General features: G+C 41.4%; 1 protein-coding gene across 1 annotated transcript in view; it reads right to left on the bottom strand.

Moving 5' to 3' along the window:
- Window positions 1-15313, bottom strand: part of Znrf3 (zinc and ring finger 3) — a 147822-nt gene that overhangs the window by 46150 nt on the left and 86359 nt on the right. Inside the window, exon 2 of the mRNA XM_078039668.1 lies at window positions 12782-12907. Coding sequence (XP_077895794.1) covers window positions 12782-12907 — 126 coding nt within the window. The remainder of the gene's footprint in view (window positions 1-12781; window positions 12908-15313) is intronic.

Raw genomic sequence — 15313 nt, 5'->3', positions numbered from 1 at the left:
AAGCAGGTACTTGTTCTGTCAATTTACAGATGAGTTTTAAAAAATGTGTTTATAAGCACAGTTCTTTTAGCTCTAAAAATATAAGCTTTAAGACAACAAAAATCAAAACAGTGTGGTACTAGACCAAAAAGGAATACAGATTTTTATTTGATAGTACATAATGCAGAATATGATCCTATTATAGAATATAGGACATAATGTTATTTTTTAAAAGGAGGGAATATATATAAAGAAAACTTTTAAGAATTCTACTTCCTACTCCTAAAATTACATCAAAATAATTATATGATTTTAAGATGTTATATATTAAAATAAAAATAACAACCCTAGAAAAAGTAGAAGAGGGAAAGATGATTCTGGATTTCCAAGAGAAAAATAGAATAATTAAGCTTAGAAGTAACAGAAGAAATTATGAAGGAATGATGACTGTGTAAAAATTTAAAAGGACAGTTAAAGGGGCTGTGGCTATGGCTTAGCGGTAGTGCCCTTCCCTAGCATGAGTGAGGCCCTGGGTTCGATCCTCAGCACCACATAAAATAAATTAATTAATTAAAGATATTATATCCAACTACAACTAAAAAAATAAATATTAAAAAGAAAAAAGGTCAGTTAAAAAACATTCCGGGGCTGGGGCTGTGGCTCAGTGGTAGAGCGCTTGCCTAGCACGTGTGAGGCACTGGTAAACAAATAAAATAAAGGTATCCATCTACAACTACAAATATTATTTTAAAAATAAAACAGAAACAAAAACATTCCACAAGTTGGGCATGAGGGTGCACAGTTATAATCCCACATGCTCAGGAAGCTAAGACAGGAGGATCTCAAGTATGAAGTCAGCCTGGGCAACTCAGTAAGACCCTGTTTCAAAAAATAAAAATGAAAAGGGCTCAGCAGTAGGGCTGGGAGTGTAGCTCAGCAGTAGAGTGCTTGCCTAGCATGCTTGAGGCATTGGGATCCATCCTCAGCACCTCATAAAACAAATAAAGATACTGTGTCCATTTATAACTAAAAAGAAAAAAAATTAAAATGGGGGGGGGGCGGGCTGGGGATGTGGCTCAAGCGGTAACGCACGCACTCGCCTGGCATGTGCGGGGCCCTGGGTTCGATCCTCAGCACCACATAAAAATAAAATAAAGATGTTGTGTCCACTGAAAACTGAAAAATAAATATTAAAAATTTTAAATAAATAAATAAATAAAAATAAAATGGGGGGGGGGCAGTGGAAGAGTGCCCCAGATTCAATCCTTAGTGCCATGGGGTTGGGGGCGCCTAGTAATCAAAGAAATGCAAAAGAAAACAGAGTAGTGCTTGCTATTTTAAATTTTTAGTTTTTAATTTTAAATTTTTACTAAATTAGTAAAAGAAACATTAACAACAAGAGTCATTGTTGTTTCTGTGAAAAATGGTTCACTCTTACTTCATGGGTGGCACTGTAAACTAAGGGAAATTTGTTACACAGCAATTTGTAACTGTTTACATAAAGCCACTTAAAAAATGTTTGTATCTTTTTATCTATACTCATCTCTTAGAATATTACCTAAGGAAATAATTCAGAGGGCAGGGGCAATCAATCAGAAAGCCCATCCTATGCAAACATTTCAGTCTGGTTTACTTATAAAGGTTAGAAATAAAACAGAAGCAATCTATATACTGAATACTGGGGGAATGGTCAACTAAGTCATTCTTTTAACTTTGTTATTCAGTCATTAAAATGATAGATTATGAAATGATATTAAATTAGTGAAATGAATAGCATTCATTATTAGGTTTGAAAAGGCAGGGTTGACATTTATATGTTTAAGAATTATATGCAGGCTCAGGAGGAACACAATAAAGGAATAAACCAAAATTGGCAGTACTTGTCTTAGGGGAATAGAATTCAAGGTGGTTTTCTTTCCTTCTATTTTCAATCTGCATAATTAATTTTTTGTGCTACAAATATTTCTTGAGTGTCTGCTATATGAGTTAGGCTCTGTCTTTGGCACTTGGAATATAAAATTGGTGATATAGCTTGGTGCCTGTAATCCTAGCAGCTCGGGGGGCAGAGCGGGAGGCTCACAAGTTCAAAGCCAGCTGCAGTAAAAGCTAGGCACTAAGCAACTCAGTGAGATCCTATCTCTAAATAAAATACAAAGTAGGGCTGGGGATGTGGCTCAGTGGTGGAGTGCCCCAGAGCTCAATCCCTGGTACCCCTCCACCCAAAAAGTGGTGATATAAATTATTATACTGTTTGCTTATTTTTTTTAATATTTATTTTTTAGGTGTAGATGGACACAACACAATGCCTTTATTTTTATGTGGTGCTGAGGATTGAACCCAGGTCCTGCCCGTGCTAGGCGAGCACTCTACCGCTGAGCCACAATCCCAGCCCATTATTATACTGTTTATACACTTAAAAACAAGACAAGGAAAGGGGGCTGGGGTTGTGGCAGGGCCCTTGCCTACCATGTGTGAGGCACTGGTTTCAATTCTCAGCACCACATATAAATAAATGAATAAAATAAAGGTCCATCAACATCTAAAAAAATATTTGAAAAAATACAAGGAAAGGGACCACAAAACTTCTAACAGTAACTGAAATAGTAAGACAAATTAATGCTATAAATTTTGGGCTTAAATTAGAATTTAAAATGATAAGATTTTACCAATTAAATCAACAAAGTAAAAAAATACTAACAACTGATTTTTACAAACCAATCTACCATGTTTACAACAGATGAAAAGGGAAACTTTTAAATCTAGATACTTTTAAACATGATTTTAATAAATGGAACATAACAATTGCACATTCCACATTCTTTGAGGTTCCCTTAAGAGTTGATACATTTATGAAAACCTATAGCTACAATAGGCCCCTCTATTTGAAGACAGAGAGCAAATTAGACTTTTGGGCTTCTAAAGCTTCCTTTTTCATCTATTGTAAACATAGTAGAATAGGTTCATACAAATCAGTTATTAACATTTTTTTCTTCTTTTTGGTTTAATTGATAAAAATGAGAGATTCTGGCCGAATATCCTGGTACTGGTTCTTTATATATTATGATGACTTAACATATTAGGTTCCAACTTCTTTCATAACTCAAAACAGTTTTTCAAAAGCAACCAAGTTCAGTGGCTACTTCTGAGTTTTTTAGTTGGCCTATCACACCATCTTTTGTTTTCTGGGACAGCCTCACTTGTGGCCCTTGCTCTGCTGAGAGTCTGGTTCCATGGATGGCGACAGTAGCAAAGAGGATTGTTGTGAGTCAGGCTTCCCTGTTCTGGGAGGTGGCCAGCCACCTGTGCTGCCTAGGGTAGAGACACATTATTTGTTCTATTCACTCATATATTCAAAACTCCCATAAATCTCCCAGTAGGTTTCAAATAGTGGTTTTGGTTAGGCTTTGATAGCTGAAAATGTCTCTGATATAGTTTTTTAAAAAATTGTGTTTAATATAGCTTTTAAGAAAGAGGTTCTTGGGCCGGGATTTTGGTTCAGTGGTAGAGCGCTCGCCTAGCTCGGGCGGGACCCAGGTTCGGTCCTCAGCACCATATAAAAATAAAGGCACTGTGTTGTGTCTACCTACACCTAAAAAAATAAATTAAAAAAAAAAGAGGTTCTTGGGTCAGGCATAATGGTGCATACCTGTAATCCCACCAATTCAAGAGGCTGAGGCAGGAGAATCACAAGTTCAAAACCAGCCTCAGCAACTTAGTGAGACCTTGTTTCAAAATAAAAAAATCAAAAGGGGTGGGAATGTGACTAATGGTTAAGCACCCTTGGGTTCAATTCCTAGCCACCTCCCCCCCCCCCAAAAAAAAAGAGGATCCTGGAAGATTTAGGTATAGATGAAAAGTATCAAATTAAAAGTTTGTGACTTTCAAATCAGACATGTGCCCTCAAAAGGAAAGTGGCACTCTGAGTTTTTTCACACATCAATCTTTTCCTCTTGATCTGATCTCTTTTATTAAAAGTTCCTCTCTTACTTTCCTTTTTAACCATATATGGGAGATATTTATAGAAGTGTTCCTTAAGATAAATCTCAGGACCTTCAAACTTCCTCCTCAACAAGAAACCTGCCTTGCATGGCTCACATTAGAAAAGGGTTCCCGTTTGCTTGGTAGGAGCATGTTTTAAGGGGAAGAAACTACAATTTGTTGATTTTCTAAGAACTTGGCAAACATTTTAAAATCATTACAACTGTCTTTACAGAAGGGGATATGCAGAAACAGGGCAAAGAGACATCAGCTGGCCTGGTTATTCAGCTTCTGCTGAGCAGGACTGAAGCTATTCAGCCTCTTGGCCTTGGTCTCTGCACTCCTTACACGGAGACACAGATGTGCCATGACACTTACCATTCACTTCATAGAACACAGCACAAAGGCTACCATGTCACCACAGAGGAAGGCAATGGGATAGAGAATGGAATGAAAGAGGAAGAACTAGAATATATTGTCATTTTAGGGAAAGAAAACTTGTATGTCATAATGAAATAGGGCTTCTCCACCTCAATACTACTGACATCTAGGACCAGATTATTCTTTTTTCCCTTTATTATTAATCAATAAATAATAACTGAATGTGTTATGTATTTGTGGGGCCAGATTACTGTTAGCAGTAGTGGCTATCTACACCGTAGGATGTTGAACAGGAACCCTGGCCTCTACCCACTAAGAGTAGATCTCTACCCCCTGACATTTTTGTCTAAGACCAAAAATGTCTCCAGACATTGCCCCTGGTTGAGAACCACTACAATAAGAAGACCCTAAAAGGTATTTAAGTGTCCCAAGCAATTACACGGAGGGCCTCCAGAGATGCCAAAGCAATGAGCTGTAGTCATGGTGCCCTGCACTCAGAATGGGACAGTCACCAGCTTGGTTTGCTGACTGGAGAAGGCTGGAGAGTCTAATGCCTGAAGTGTGGAACAGCTGCCTCCAAACCCTGGGACCTCTCTCCTCTCCCACAGCAGATTAGACCCCAGGATTTCAGTCTGCCATCCCTCTTGAGTTGGGCATCTCACACTCAGAAGTGCTAAACTGGGCTTGGGATAAGGACCTGGGCACTCAGGTATCTCAGGAAATGCCTACCTGTTACCAAAACCCCAAGAGAGAATAGTATGTTGAAGGATAAGTCCTCCTTACCCCAAAACATATATGGCTTATAAAGGAACAAGCAGTTGTACCCAAGTTCCTGTCTCAAGTAAGGCCCATGCAGGTAAGCCTTGTTCTAGAAGGTCAAGACAGAGTTTATATCCCAATGCAAGCCTTGAAGACAGTAAGATCACTGCTTAGGTTCTTCCAATTAATTCTTGTTATTAAATGTGAAAAAATTATCCCGTTTGTTTTATTCAAATTAGTAACACTTCAGAACCAACACTCATTTGGCTGCAGTACAGCAGAACAAAATCATTTCATGACAATGCATTCACCTCTGTTTCCTGTATTGTCTGCTAGTTTCTACTCATTTCCACTGACTTTAAAAGTCATGGAGATCAGCCAAGCTCCAAGAGATGATCTTGCAGTATGAACAAAATGCCAGGTTGTGAACTTACATTTCAGGTCCTATTTCATTTTAAATTACCTTAAAAATTATTAAGAGGGCTGGGGACATAGCTCAGTTGGTAGAGTGCTTGCCTGGCATGCACAAGGCCCTGGGTTCAATCCCCAGTACCACCCCCACCCACCCCCCCAAAATTAAGAGCCTTAAACAACTTTTGTTCATATGTTTTATAGCTATTGGTATTTACAACATTAGGAATTTTAAAAGAAAGTTTCAAAACACAGCCTATGCAAACACACATTCCATTCGTTGTCAGAGAGATAAAGTCACCCCATTCAGTGATGCACTTGGAAAACACCACCATATACCTGTGAGACAATGTCAGTGAAAATGGCAAATGACATTTCATTTTTGTTGTGAAGTAATTTTAATCTTGTGGACTCCCCTAGAAACAACCTTGAAGATCCTTAAGGAGGTCCCCTGGCCATGCTTTGAGAACTGCTGTGCTAAATTAACACCCACACTATGATTTGACTAGCTTCAACTTTTACTGGAGAACCCAGTGAGGTAGTGCTCATCAGAGAAAAGCCTTAAATTCAGAGAGATTTGTCAAAACCCATTCATCACCATGAAGCAACTGTTCCCTGGATTATTCCTGAGTCCTTTTTTTTTTTTTTTTTTTCCTTAAAGCACCAAACTACTGCCCATCACTTTATTGCATATCAGGTTCTGGTTAATGTTTTGTGAAGAACATCTTTGTCTTTCAGTTAGTTTCATCTTCCTGTCCTCTATCCACTATGTCATGAGAACAGAACAGAAATAAATCCTTTCTCCCTTTAACCAAATTCTCTATTTTTTTAATTAGTTGCTCAAAACATTACAGTGATCTTGACATACCATACATTTGATTCAAATGGGGTATGAATTCTTATTTTTCCACAAGTACAGATTGCAGTATCACATTGGTTTTACAGCCACGTTTATACATTACAGCCATACTAGTGTCTATTGTATTCTGCTACCCTTCCTATCCCCCCAAATTCTCTATTTTAAGAGCTGCTGTTTGAAATATATGTAAGAATCTTTCCCAGGGTGGCCTGATGTAAAAGAAGGATTTGGTCTCTCTTCTCACCGTACCTACAATATCTGTACTATTACTTCTCTTCTTCTTCCCACCAGGATTTAGTGGTATCAGTCATCCATTCATGATGGAACTCTACTCTATCACCTCAGGGAAAAAAAAAGGCTTATTATCAGTTTTTACACCCCTGTTATCCTACCCCCCACATTATAAAATGATTTAAAAGTGATACCAGATTTCTCTTTACCATGGTAAAATACATAGTAGGCCATTTACCATTTTTACCATTAAGCACACAGTTGGGCAGCATAGACCACACTCACATTATCAACCATGACTACAATCTGCCTCCAGAACTTTTTCCCAAACAAATTCCATCCATTAAACAAAAATTCCCCATTCTCTCCTGTCACTAGCTCCTGGGCAAGCACCATTCTTTCTACCTCTATGGATATGACTACTCAAGAATACAACTTTGAGTGCTCAAAGAACCTGGAGGCTAAGGAAGGAGAGTGAGGAAGAAAAAGATGGACCCTAAGAACCACTACTTTGTTTGGTGCATAGGGATGTGCCAGGATGATCAACACCACACAGACTCTCTCCTTTAGGTTCTGTTTCCTTTTAAGGAGGTAGAAACATGCAGAGGAGTTAAGTGATGGGGGTCATAGAGCTCAGAGGGTTGAAACTGGGTTTTAAAGCCAGGTTGATTACTTATTAGCCACTACAGGCTCCCTACCCTCCAACTATCAAGAAAAGTTAAAGCTTCTTTTAACCATCTTCTGGTCATCTTGGTTACGGGGGTCTTTATTTGTTCTTTGCTATGACACTCCCAAGACACTTTAAGGGCTGTACAAGGTTGCTTGGCTGAATACAGGGGCTCAAGCTCCATCAACCCTTTGCACCATGGTTTCCCACTGCTCCTCAGAGGAGCTCGGGGTACGCACGGAGCAGCTCTCCTGCTCACAAAACAGCAGTTTTCCTCCTTGCCACTCTGCTGGCCACGATGCTTTTGCATTGCACACTTGCCTACATGTGAAAACAGGGAAAGACAGAGGGCAAACATGAGGTCTCCTCAGTCATTTCACTGGCTTGAGCCTCACCAAAGCATCACAGAGAACTAGTCTGGGTTGACGCAGTTACCAGAAACATCAAGCCGCAAAATGCAACCAGATATTCCATCCAGCCTAGACCCTACTGCAAAATGATCATCCAGAGAGGAGGGTCCTATGACACAGGTCCTCATCAGAAGCCTTCGGTGGCTTCCAGTTATCCAGAAGGAGACCCCCCTTAACCTGAAAGTCTCCTCCTTCCTCAACAACTTCCAATGTCCCTATAAGAAACCCTTGATCCCTCTTCCCTGCACTATTTTGGAGATTCTTTCCCCTGGTCCTGTCTCACGTCTCATGCTCTGTCACACACCCCCTCTCAGTACAACCTGCCCACCCCTCCAGTCTGGACTAGCCATCTAGCCATTCTCCGCTCACCACAGTCATGGCCTATGTGCAGGGTAAGAGGATCTGGCCTATGAACCAAGAGTTCCTTCCCACTGGACCTCTCTGAGCAACTCAGGATAAACTGAGGGAGTTACTTGCAGACCAGCACTGCCTCCCCCAGCCCCCTTCTAGAGAACACAACTTCCTCTCGCTCTCCACACACAGCAGGGCGAGGCAGGCCAAGTTCCAGTGTTTTTTTGTTTTGTTTTGTTTTTAAATATTTATTTTTTAATTATCGGCGGCGGACACAGCATCTTTGTTTGTACGTGGTGCTGAGGATCGAACCAGGGCCGCACGCATGCCAGGCGAGCGTGCTACCGCTTGAGCCACATCCCCAGCCGCAAGTTCCAGTGTTTTAAGCCTCCAAGTACCTGATCCAAGAGGGGCCAATGAATCTGTTTTCTAGAATCTTTTAGACTCAAAACAGTGTGTCAAGCCAGGAATGTTCAGGACTGTGTCTCCCACCCAGGAGACCAGGGGCAGGGACAGAAAGAGACAGATGCATGCAGAGAAGACTCAGCGGAGGCTGCCCAGGAGTGGCTGCATTAGAAGAGCAGCAGCAGCAGCAGCAGCCGCCACACCACTGTGGGTTCCTAGGTTCTGGGACAGCCCAGGACCCTCAGAGCAAATCCCCTTTTCTGTCAGTGGAGCCCAAGGTGGGAGGCCACTGTGTGGAGCACAGTCCTGATCAGGCCTGCGGCTACACTAAAATGCATCTCACCTTTATCTAGAAAAACTGGCCAAGACAAAAGAAGGCAAGGAGAAGAAACCAACATTGTGAAGCAGCAGAGGGTTTATTTCAGCTCTTCTGAGCTGTTCGATCTTAGGTTACGTAGAGAACCTCTCTGGGCCTTGATTTCCTTGGCCTAACATGAGAACATGAACTGGAACTCAAAGTTAGTCGGATAATCCAAGGAGGCACCGCACCTGCACATAAAGCTCCAGCCATGCGGAGGGCGCCCAACAAGTGACGATGCTTTCATACTCTCACCTGGCATCGCTGTGGTCAAGTTTGGAGCCAAGGGTGTTGCAGACGTCTCATAAGAATCCGCACAAAAAGGAGAAAGGCAGCATTAGCCTATTTCACAAATGAGTAAGGCACCAAGAACTGAAGTCACCTTTCTAAGGTCACTCAGCCAATGTAAGGTCTCTGTGACATGAAATTCCTTGTCTTTTTATTAATGTCCCCACACTATCCTCTTAAGCATGGAAAGAGCTGAGTCCACGCCTGTTAACCATGCAATTTCAAAACCCTTGTTGGGAATCACTCCATTCGGGAGGTAGAGAAGGATTTATTCTGCCTGAAGTTACAGAATCAGGGCCAAGTGCTCCTGTACATCTTTTCTTCCATGAAATTCTCCATGAGGTGACAGGTCATGGGAGTCAAAGCTTTTAAAGTGGACCCTCCAAATTCTTTGCAGCCCCACAAGATGCTTAATAAACACTTACTGAATTGAAGGATTGAAATACTTGGATTTAAACAGATTCTTGTACTTTGGGGGATGATTGAGACCCTTATTTTTCAATACAAGCTGTCCAGAAATGTCAGTTTATTCTTTTAATAACCTAGGACTTAAAACTGTCTCAGGCCACAGAGTCTGTCTTTCAATGGTGTAACTATAATCTCCCCACACTAGAATATCCAGGAAAGATTTTACATATGATCCAGAAGCTCAAAATACTAAAAGGGCAAGGGACCCAGTACAGGCTCTTCACATAAAATGAAAGAGAGAGCCCGGGAGGTTTAAGAGACTTGCCCTGTGCCCGTCTGAGGCAGGGTCTGGCATGGCGCCCTGGCCTGCTGCTTCCCTATGGGGGGCTCTCCCTCAACCCAAATGGGCCTCCCTAGCTGATCCTACTGTCTGAACCTCCTCCTACTGCATCAAAAAGATTAGAAGGAGGGGACCATAAATCATTTTTCTCATAAGTTTATAGTGTTCTTTCCCAAGAAGTTCAAAAGCACTTGGTAATAAACCAAGGTGATGAGTTTATGTCTTTTGTTTTTAAAACGAAACTTTATTTGAACTCCTGGAGAGGCATTTAAGTTTTTTTTAAATTTAGGACATTCCTCTCTTATTTCAAGGTTTCACCCTGTGGCATTTTCTATGGGTGGGTGAGTGATGGTAAGAGAGAAGGGCCATGTCTAGCCCTCCCCTGTCTCTCCCAGGCTTTTCTGAATGCCTGCACGCTTCAGTTGACAGAAGCCTCCCTTCCATGGCTTTCCACAAGTCCCAACATCCACCCAGAGGAATCCCTCCATGCGCACCCACAAGCCGGCCTTGTTGTACTTTCTTTCTATGTTTTTCTCAACTTTTTAAGTGCTGGGGATGGAGCCCAGGGCCTCCCACAAGCACTCTGCTGCGAGCTGCAACAGTCCTCCTCCCTGGCCTTCTGGGCCTCTCTTTGCCCTGACTCCTCAGCCAAGAACTGGAAGGAAAATCATACTGTCTGAAAGGGACTCAGCTACTCACAGGAATTACTTTGCCTTCCTGGTAAATTAAAAACTCTTTGTCTTTTGCTCCTGCCTTTCGGAGGTCAGAAAAAAAGAAAACACAGCAAACTTAATGAAACTGAAGCTGAGAAGAACCACATTTTATGAAGATGAGAAAGAGACCGAGAGACAGACAGGGTGGGCGCAGGCCAGACTCATCACACTTCCGGCACCAATTTTAAGCAAATATGAAATCATCTTACTTTGACTGGACCAAGCTTTTTTTGCTAATGATTTTATGCAGGTATCAACTCTAAGACAAAGGGCAATAACTGTGTGCCAATGTTCCCTCCCACCCTGTAGTCTTTCCAAACAGAAACATGGGGTTAGCTGCTCTCAGGCAGGTAGAACTACACACTTAGCTCCTAGGGTCCTGCATTCAATAACCATTTAGTGAATGAATAAACCCTCGAAGTACTTAGTGATTCAATATATGTCTAAGGTTTCTATTCTCTCTGGCTTCACCGACTAGCAGGCCAAACTATATAAAACTCTCCAAGTAAAACCACGGATGGCTAATCCAGGAGGAGGAAGAAATAGTGGGGTTCTCTGAATGATTTCAACAAGTGCCCCTACCATTAAACTATGGGAGAACAATAAGGTAACCCTTTGAATCCCATTCCAACCCATTTATAGACACAACAGATATAAAGATGGAGCCCCACCACTGCAGAGCAGAGCAAATGAAGCGAAGGAGCTGAGCGCTACATAGCCGCAGTTTAAGTAGAGAAGAAAGCTGAACACCGACAAGGCAAGTTCTGTTCCTACCTGTGGATGTAGCTGGCATTTCTCCTAGAAAAATACCAAAATATTCTTAAGAGGGTTGTTGCTCTACTACAACCATTAAGCAGCTCTGGTCAACTATTTAAATGATAAAGTATCAGGGCCTGAGCTACTTAAAACATCTTGACTGAACTTTGTGAATTATAAACCAAACAGGTAATCAATTCCTGAGGGGCCCCCCAACCAACATCATCAAATGAAAAGCAGGAAAACTTGACAAGTGCCCTGTTGCTACTCCAAAGACAAAAGGGACACAAAAATCAAAAATTAGATCTGTGATGGTCTCCAGGGCCAAAAGTCTTTCAGGAGATAGGGGCTTCTTTAGACCCGAGAAAGGCTCCCCTCTCTGGTTCCCTGCACACAAATCACCTCTTCTCTTGCCTAAATCTCTCAAGAGAGCCTAAGATGTCAGTAACCAGGATGGTTCCCCCACCAGCTGTCTCCCAACAGTGCTCAGAACTAAAGCTTTTGAGAACATAAGAGATGTCCAGCAATAATATCCATAGGGGACACCACTTTTCCTCCAACCAAAATTCAAATAATTTTCTCTGAACCTTTCCTTTTAACAAAATAATCCACTTTAAAACAGTTACCTGTTGTATTCTGAGGTCCCTGATGGATGGATTTATTTCTGTCATACGCTGCAGTCAGAAGCAATGCTGATCCTTCTGGCTAAAAAGTCTTTTTTAGTACTTCTAAATGGGTGACAGCAGATGTCTTTGGAGAGCTTACTCTTACAGGAGGTATTTGCATCTCATCTCACCTCCTAACCACCCTATGAGGTAAGTTATAATACAAGACCATAATTGCTGTCTGCCATTCTGAAACCTAAAAAGCTCTAAAACCCAAAAGTTTTTCCATAACTTACTTGGCAGCAAAATTTAATGGACCTGAACTAAGCCTGCCCTGAACTAACATGAGACTATTTAGATTTTAGTTATCCCACATAATGTGAATATCCCAATGGTTTGCTACACAAATAGGAATGTGTGTGATTACTATGTGCTGTCCTTTAGATCCCCTGGAGGTTATTTAATAGAAACTATATGCACCTTAATACCTTTTTAACCCCCCCACCATCTTAGGATTCTGAAATATTTGGTCCTCGTGTTGTAAGACATAGTATTGCCAATTTCTATTCTATTATTGCTAATTTCTATTATTTCTCATTTGTCATTTTACAGACGAGAAACAGACTTCTTGAGGGGAAGCAACTAGCATATGAACACAGGGGTAAGAGCTGTCTCTGAGGCTGGCAATTTCTTTCCAAGCCCAAGTTTGTAAGCACTGTAGTGGGTTGCCTTAAGATCTGTCTGAATCCTCAACACAAAACTTCACCAGGAGAGGCACTGTGCCAGCTTGACTCTTCTCTCTAACCAACTACTTAAAAACCTAGGGAAATGAGTGGAAAACACCAACCAGAATGGCAGCAATTCAGAGGGCCTAGTACTTACCTTGCCCAGGACAGTGAGGCATGGTTTGGGGTCCAATTCTGGCTGTTCCAGCTTCACCACTCCTACCCAGCCATACTCGTACAAGTCCTCTTCATCATTGTTATTACACAGGCCCAGTGGGTGCATCTAGAGACAAAAGGGAAAGAAAATTTCAACAGGCCAGTTTGACTCACATCGTACATTTCTCAGATTCCAGCCAAATGTAACCTTGAAACTCAAAACTTTAAGACAGAGGACAGTTTTCAACCCATGGGTAATCCTATTTCAGTACATTGATCTATGTGCTGGGGAGAACATAACAGACCCACTATAAATATATTTTATGGATGCTTTCCTTCTGCTTTGTAAGTAGTGGTCATTCAAGGTGGAAACCACCTGATAGGAGGTAAGGAAAACAGTATAACTCCCATGTAAGTGCCAACCTAAATCGCTATGAAATACCATAAATTTAACATTAAGTAGCAATTATAAATGAGACTCGCTAGGTGAGCATCCAAAACCGTTTGGCTCCTAAACCTTAAAAACATATATACTTCAACTTAAGCAAGAGATACATCCAGGACTTTATGGAGAGAGAACCCGAAACATGGCAGAATCACCAGTATGATTAGCAGAATGTTTAAAAACTCTCCTGGGTTAGTGGAAATTAGTTTAGTCTTTTCAAATTTTGCAAAGCACAAAATCGAAGATTGGCAGAAGAGCATCAACAAATTTTCTCACATAAAAGCCTGAAAAATGGCAATTTTAAGATATGTGCTCACAGTTCTATCACTGAGTTGTATCAGATCCTAGAACCTTAACCAACAACACGCAAAGAGAAAAATCCTCATGGATAAACATATTAAGGAGCTGATGAACTAGCAGTGTGTGCTAAGTTAAGTTCTTGCATACGGAAAAAAATCCGTCTTTTGATTTGTTGGCAAGTGAGAGACACAGGAGACCTAAGACAGAATAAGGGCCCTTAAAGACAAAGATTATGTCCTAATCTCCAGAACCTCTGAATAAATTACCTTACCCAACAAAAGACAGTTTCTGGATATGATTCAGTTTGAGAAGGGAAGGCTGTCTAGATTATTCAGGCGGGCCTGATATATTAAAAGGGTCCTTAAAAGGGAAAGAGGGAGGAGAGAGTGAGGAGAGGGGAGGGGAGGGGAGGATACACAAAAGCAGAGGAAGATGATGTATTAAGAACTGTGTAATGTTTTGAACGACCAACAATAAAAAAAAAAAAAAAAAAAAGCAGAGGTTGGAGTGATGTGCTCTGATGCAGAAGAGGGACAATATTCAAGGAAAACAGGCAGTCTCCAGGAGCTGAAAAAAAACAGATTTTCCCCTATAGCTTCCAGAAGGAATAAAGCCCTGCAGACCCATTGTGGACTTCTGACCTCTAGAACTATAAGAGAATACAATGGTGATGCTTTAAGCCATTTAATATGTAATAACTTGTTATAGCAGCATACAGGAAACCAATACATCCACCTTACCCCCACTTGTTTTTACAGATGAGAACAGAAGTTTAAGTTTTGTGGCTTTTCCAAGATAACACAGCTATGAAGTGGCAGACCTAGAGGTATAACCTGTCACTCAGATTCATAGTTGAATACCTTCCCATGCTACCTGCTTACTTCGTGATCCCTTCCTCTGAGAGCTGGCCATCTGACTGAGAGAGGGAGGAAGACAGAAAATCTTTAGGAAAAAAAATGTTTCCAGCTGTATTTGAGTGCAACAGGGAATTATTGCAGGCAACAAAGGTTGTTAGAATGTTTGGGAAAGCTTTGCACAGCTGCTGAGCCTCAAATGAGCTTCAAAGGAAGAATGGGACCAATCAGGGCCATCATTCCAAGCCCTGGAAGAGCTGGTAAGAGATGATGGTAGGGGGAAGAATGAGACCAGCCTGATCAATAGACGGGCCAAAGTCTACACCAAGAAGGCAAAGAGAAATTCTCAAAAATTAGAAGCTTGTCTGGAACACCAAGATAGTATCATAGGTTCTTATTACAGATTTTTAGGCAGAAGATGATGCATTGCCATTTAGGCAGATGGGTGAAAGACACACCTTTGGGCAGTGAATGGTACAAACAGGGTGCAGCTCCCAGACTTGAGATCCTTGGAATCTGAATTTCATGGAATAATGAGGAAATGGTTGCATAAGCCCACAGAGCAAGTGAGGGGTTACTGTTGCTGAGCGCGGAGTGGAAGGGGCCACCAATTGCTGTTTCTATAGTGATTGAGTACTGTATCCTCTGGGAATTCAAGAGATAGAGAGCCCTGGTATATCTAATTTTTGTTTGAGCCTTCAGGCTCAGGGCTCTACAAAACAGTGGAACTGTGAGACCTTTTCCCCAGGGTACCCCTGCAGGGCCTACCCACTCTGGAATGATCTACAGTTATTGATGATGAGTAGCCTGAATGCCGAGACCTCCAACTAGAAAGGGGATGTGTGACGATGATGAGCCAACTGTACCACCTCTGACTTCCAAGAAAAGATTTGAGTGTTGGCTGAAACCAGCTTCCTGAAATCCCAGGTCAACA

Source organism: Ictidomys tridecemlineatus, chromosome 2 (assembly GCF_052094955.1).
Source record: "Ictidomys tridecemlineatus isolate mIctTri1 chromosome 2, mIctTri1.hap1, whole genome shotgun sequence".
Classification (NCBI taxonomy): Eukaryota; Metazoa; Chordata; class Mammalia; order Rodentia; family Sciuridae; genus Ictidomys; species Ictidomys tridecemlineatus.
This window is presented reverse-complemented; position numbering and strand designations above follow the sequence as displayed.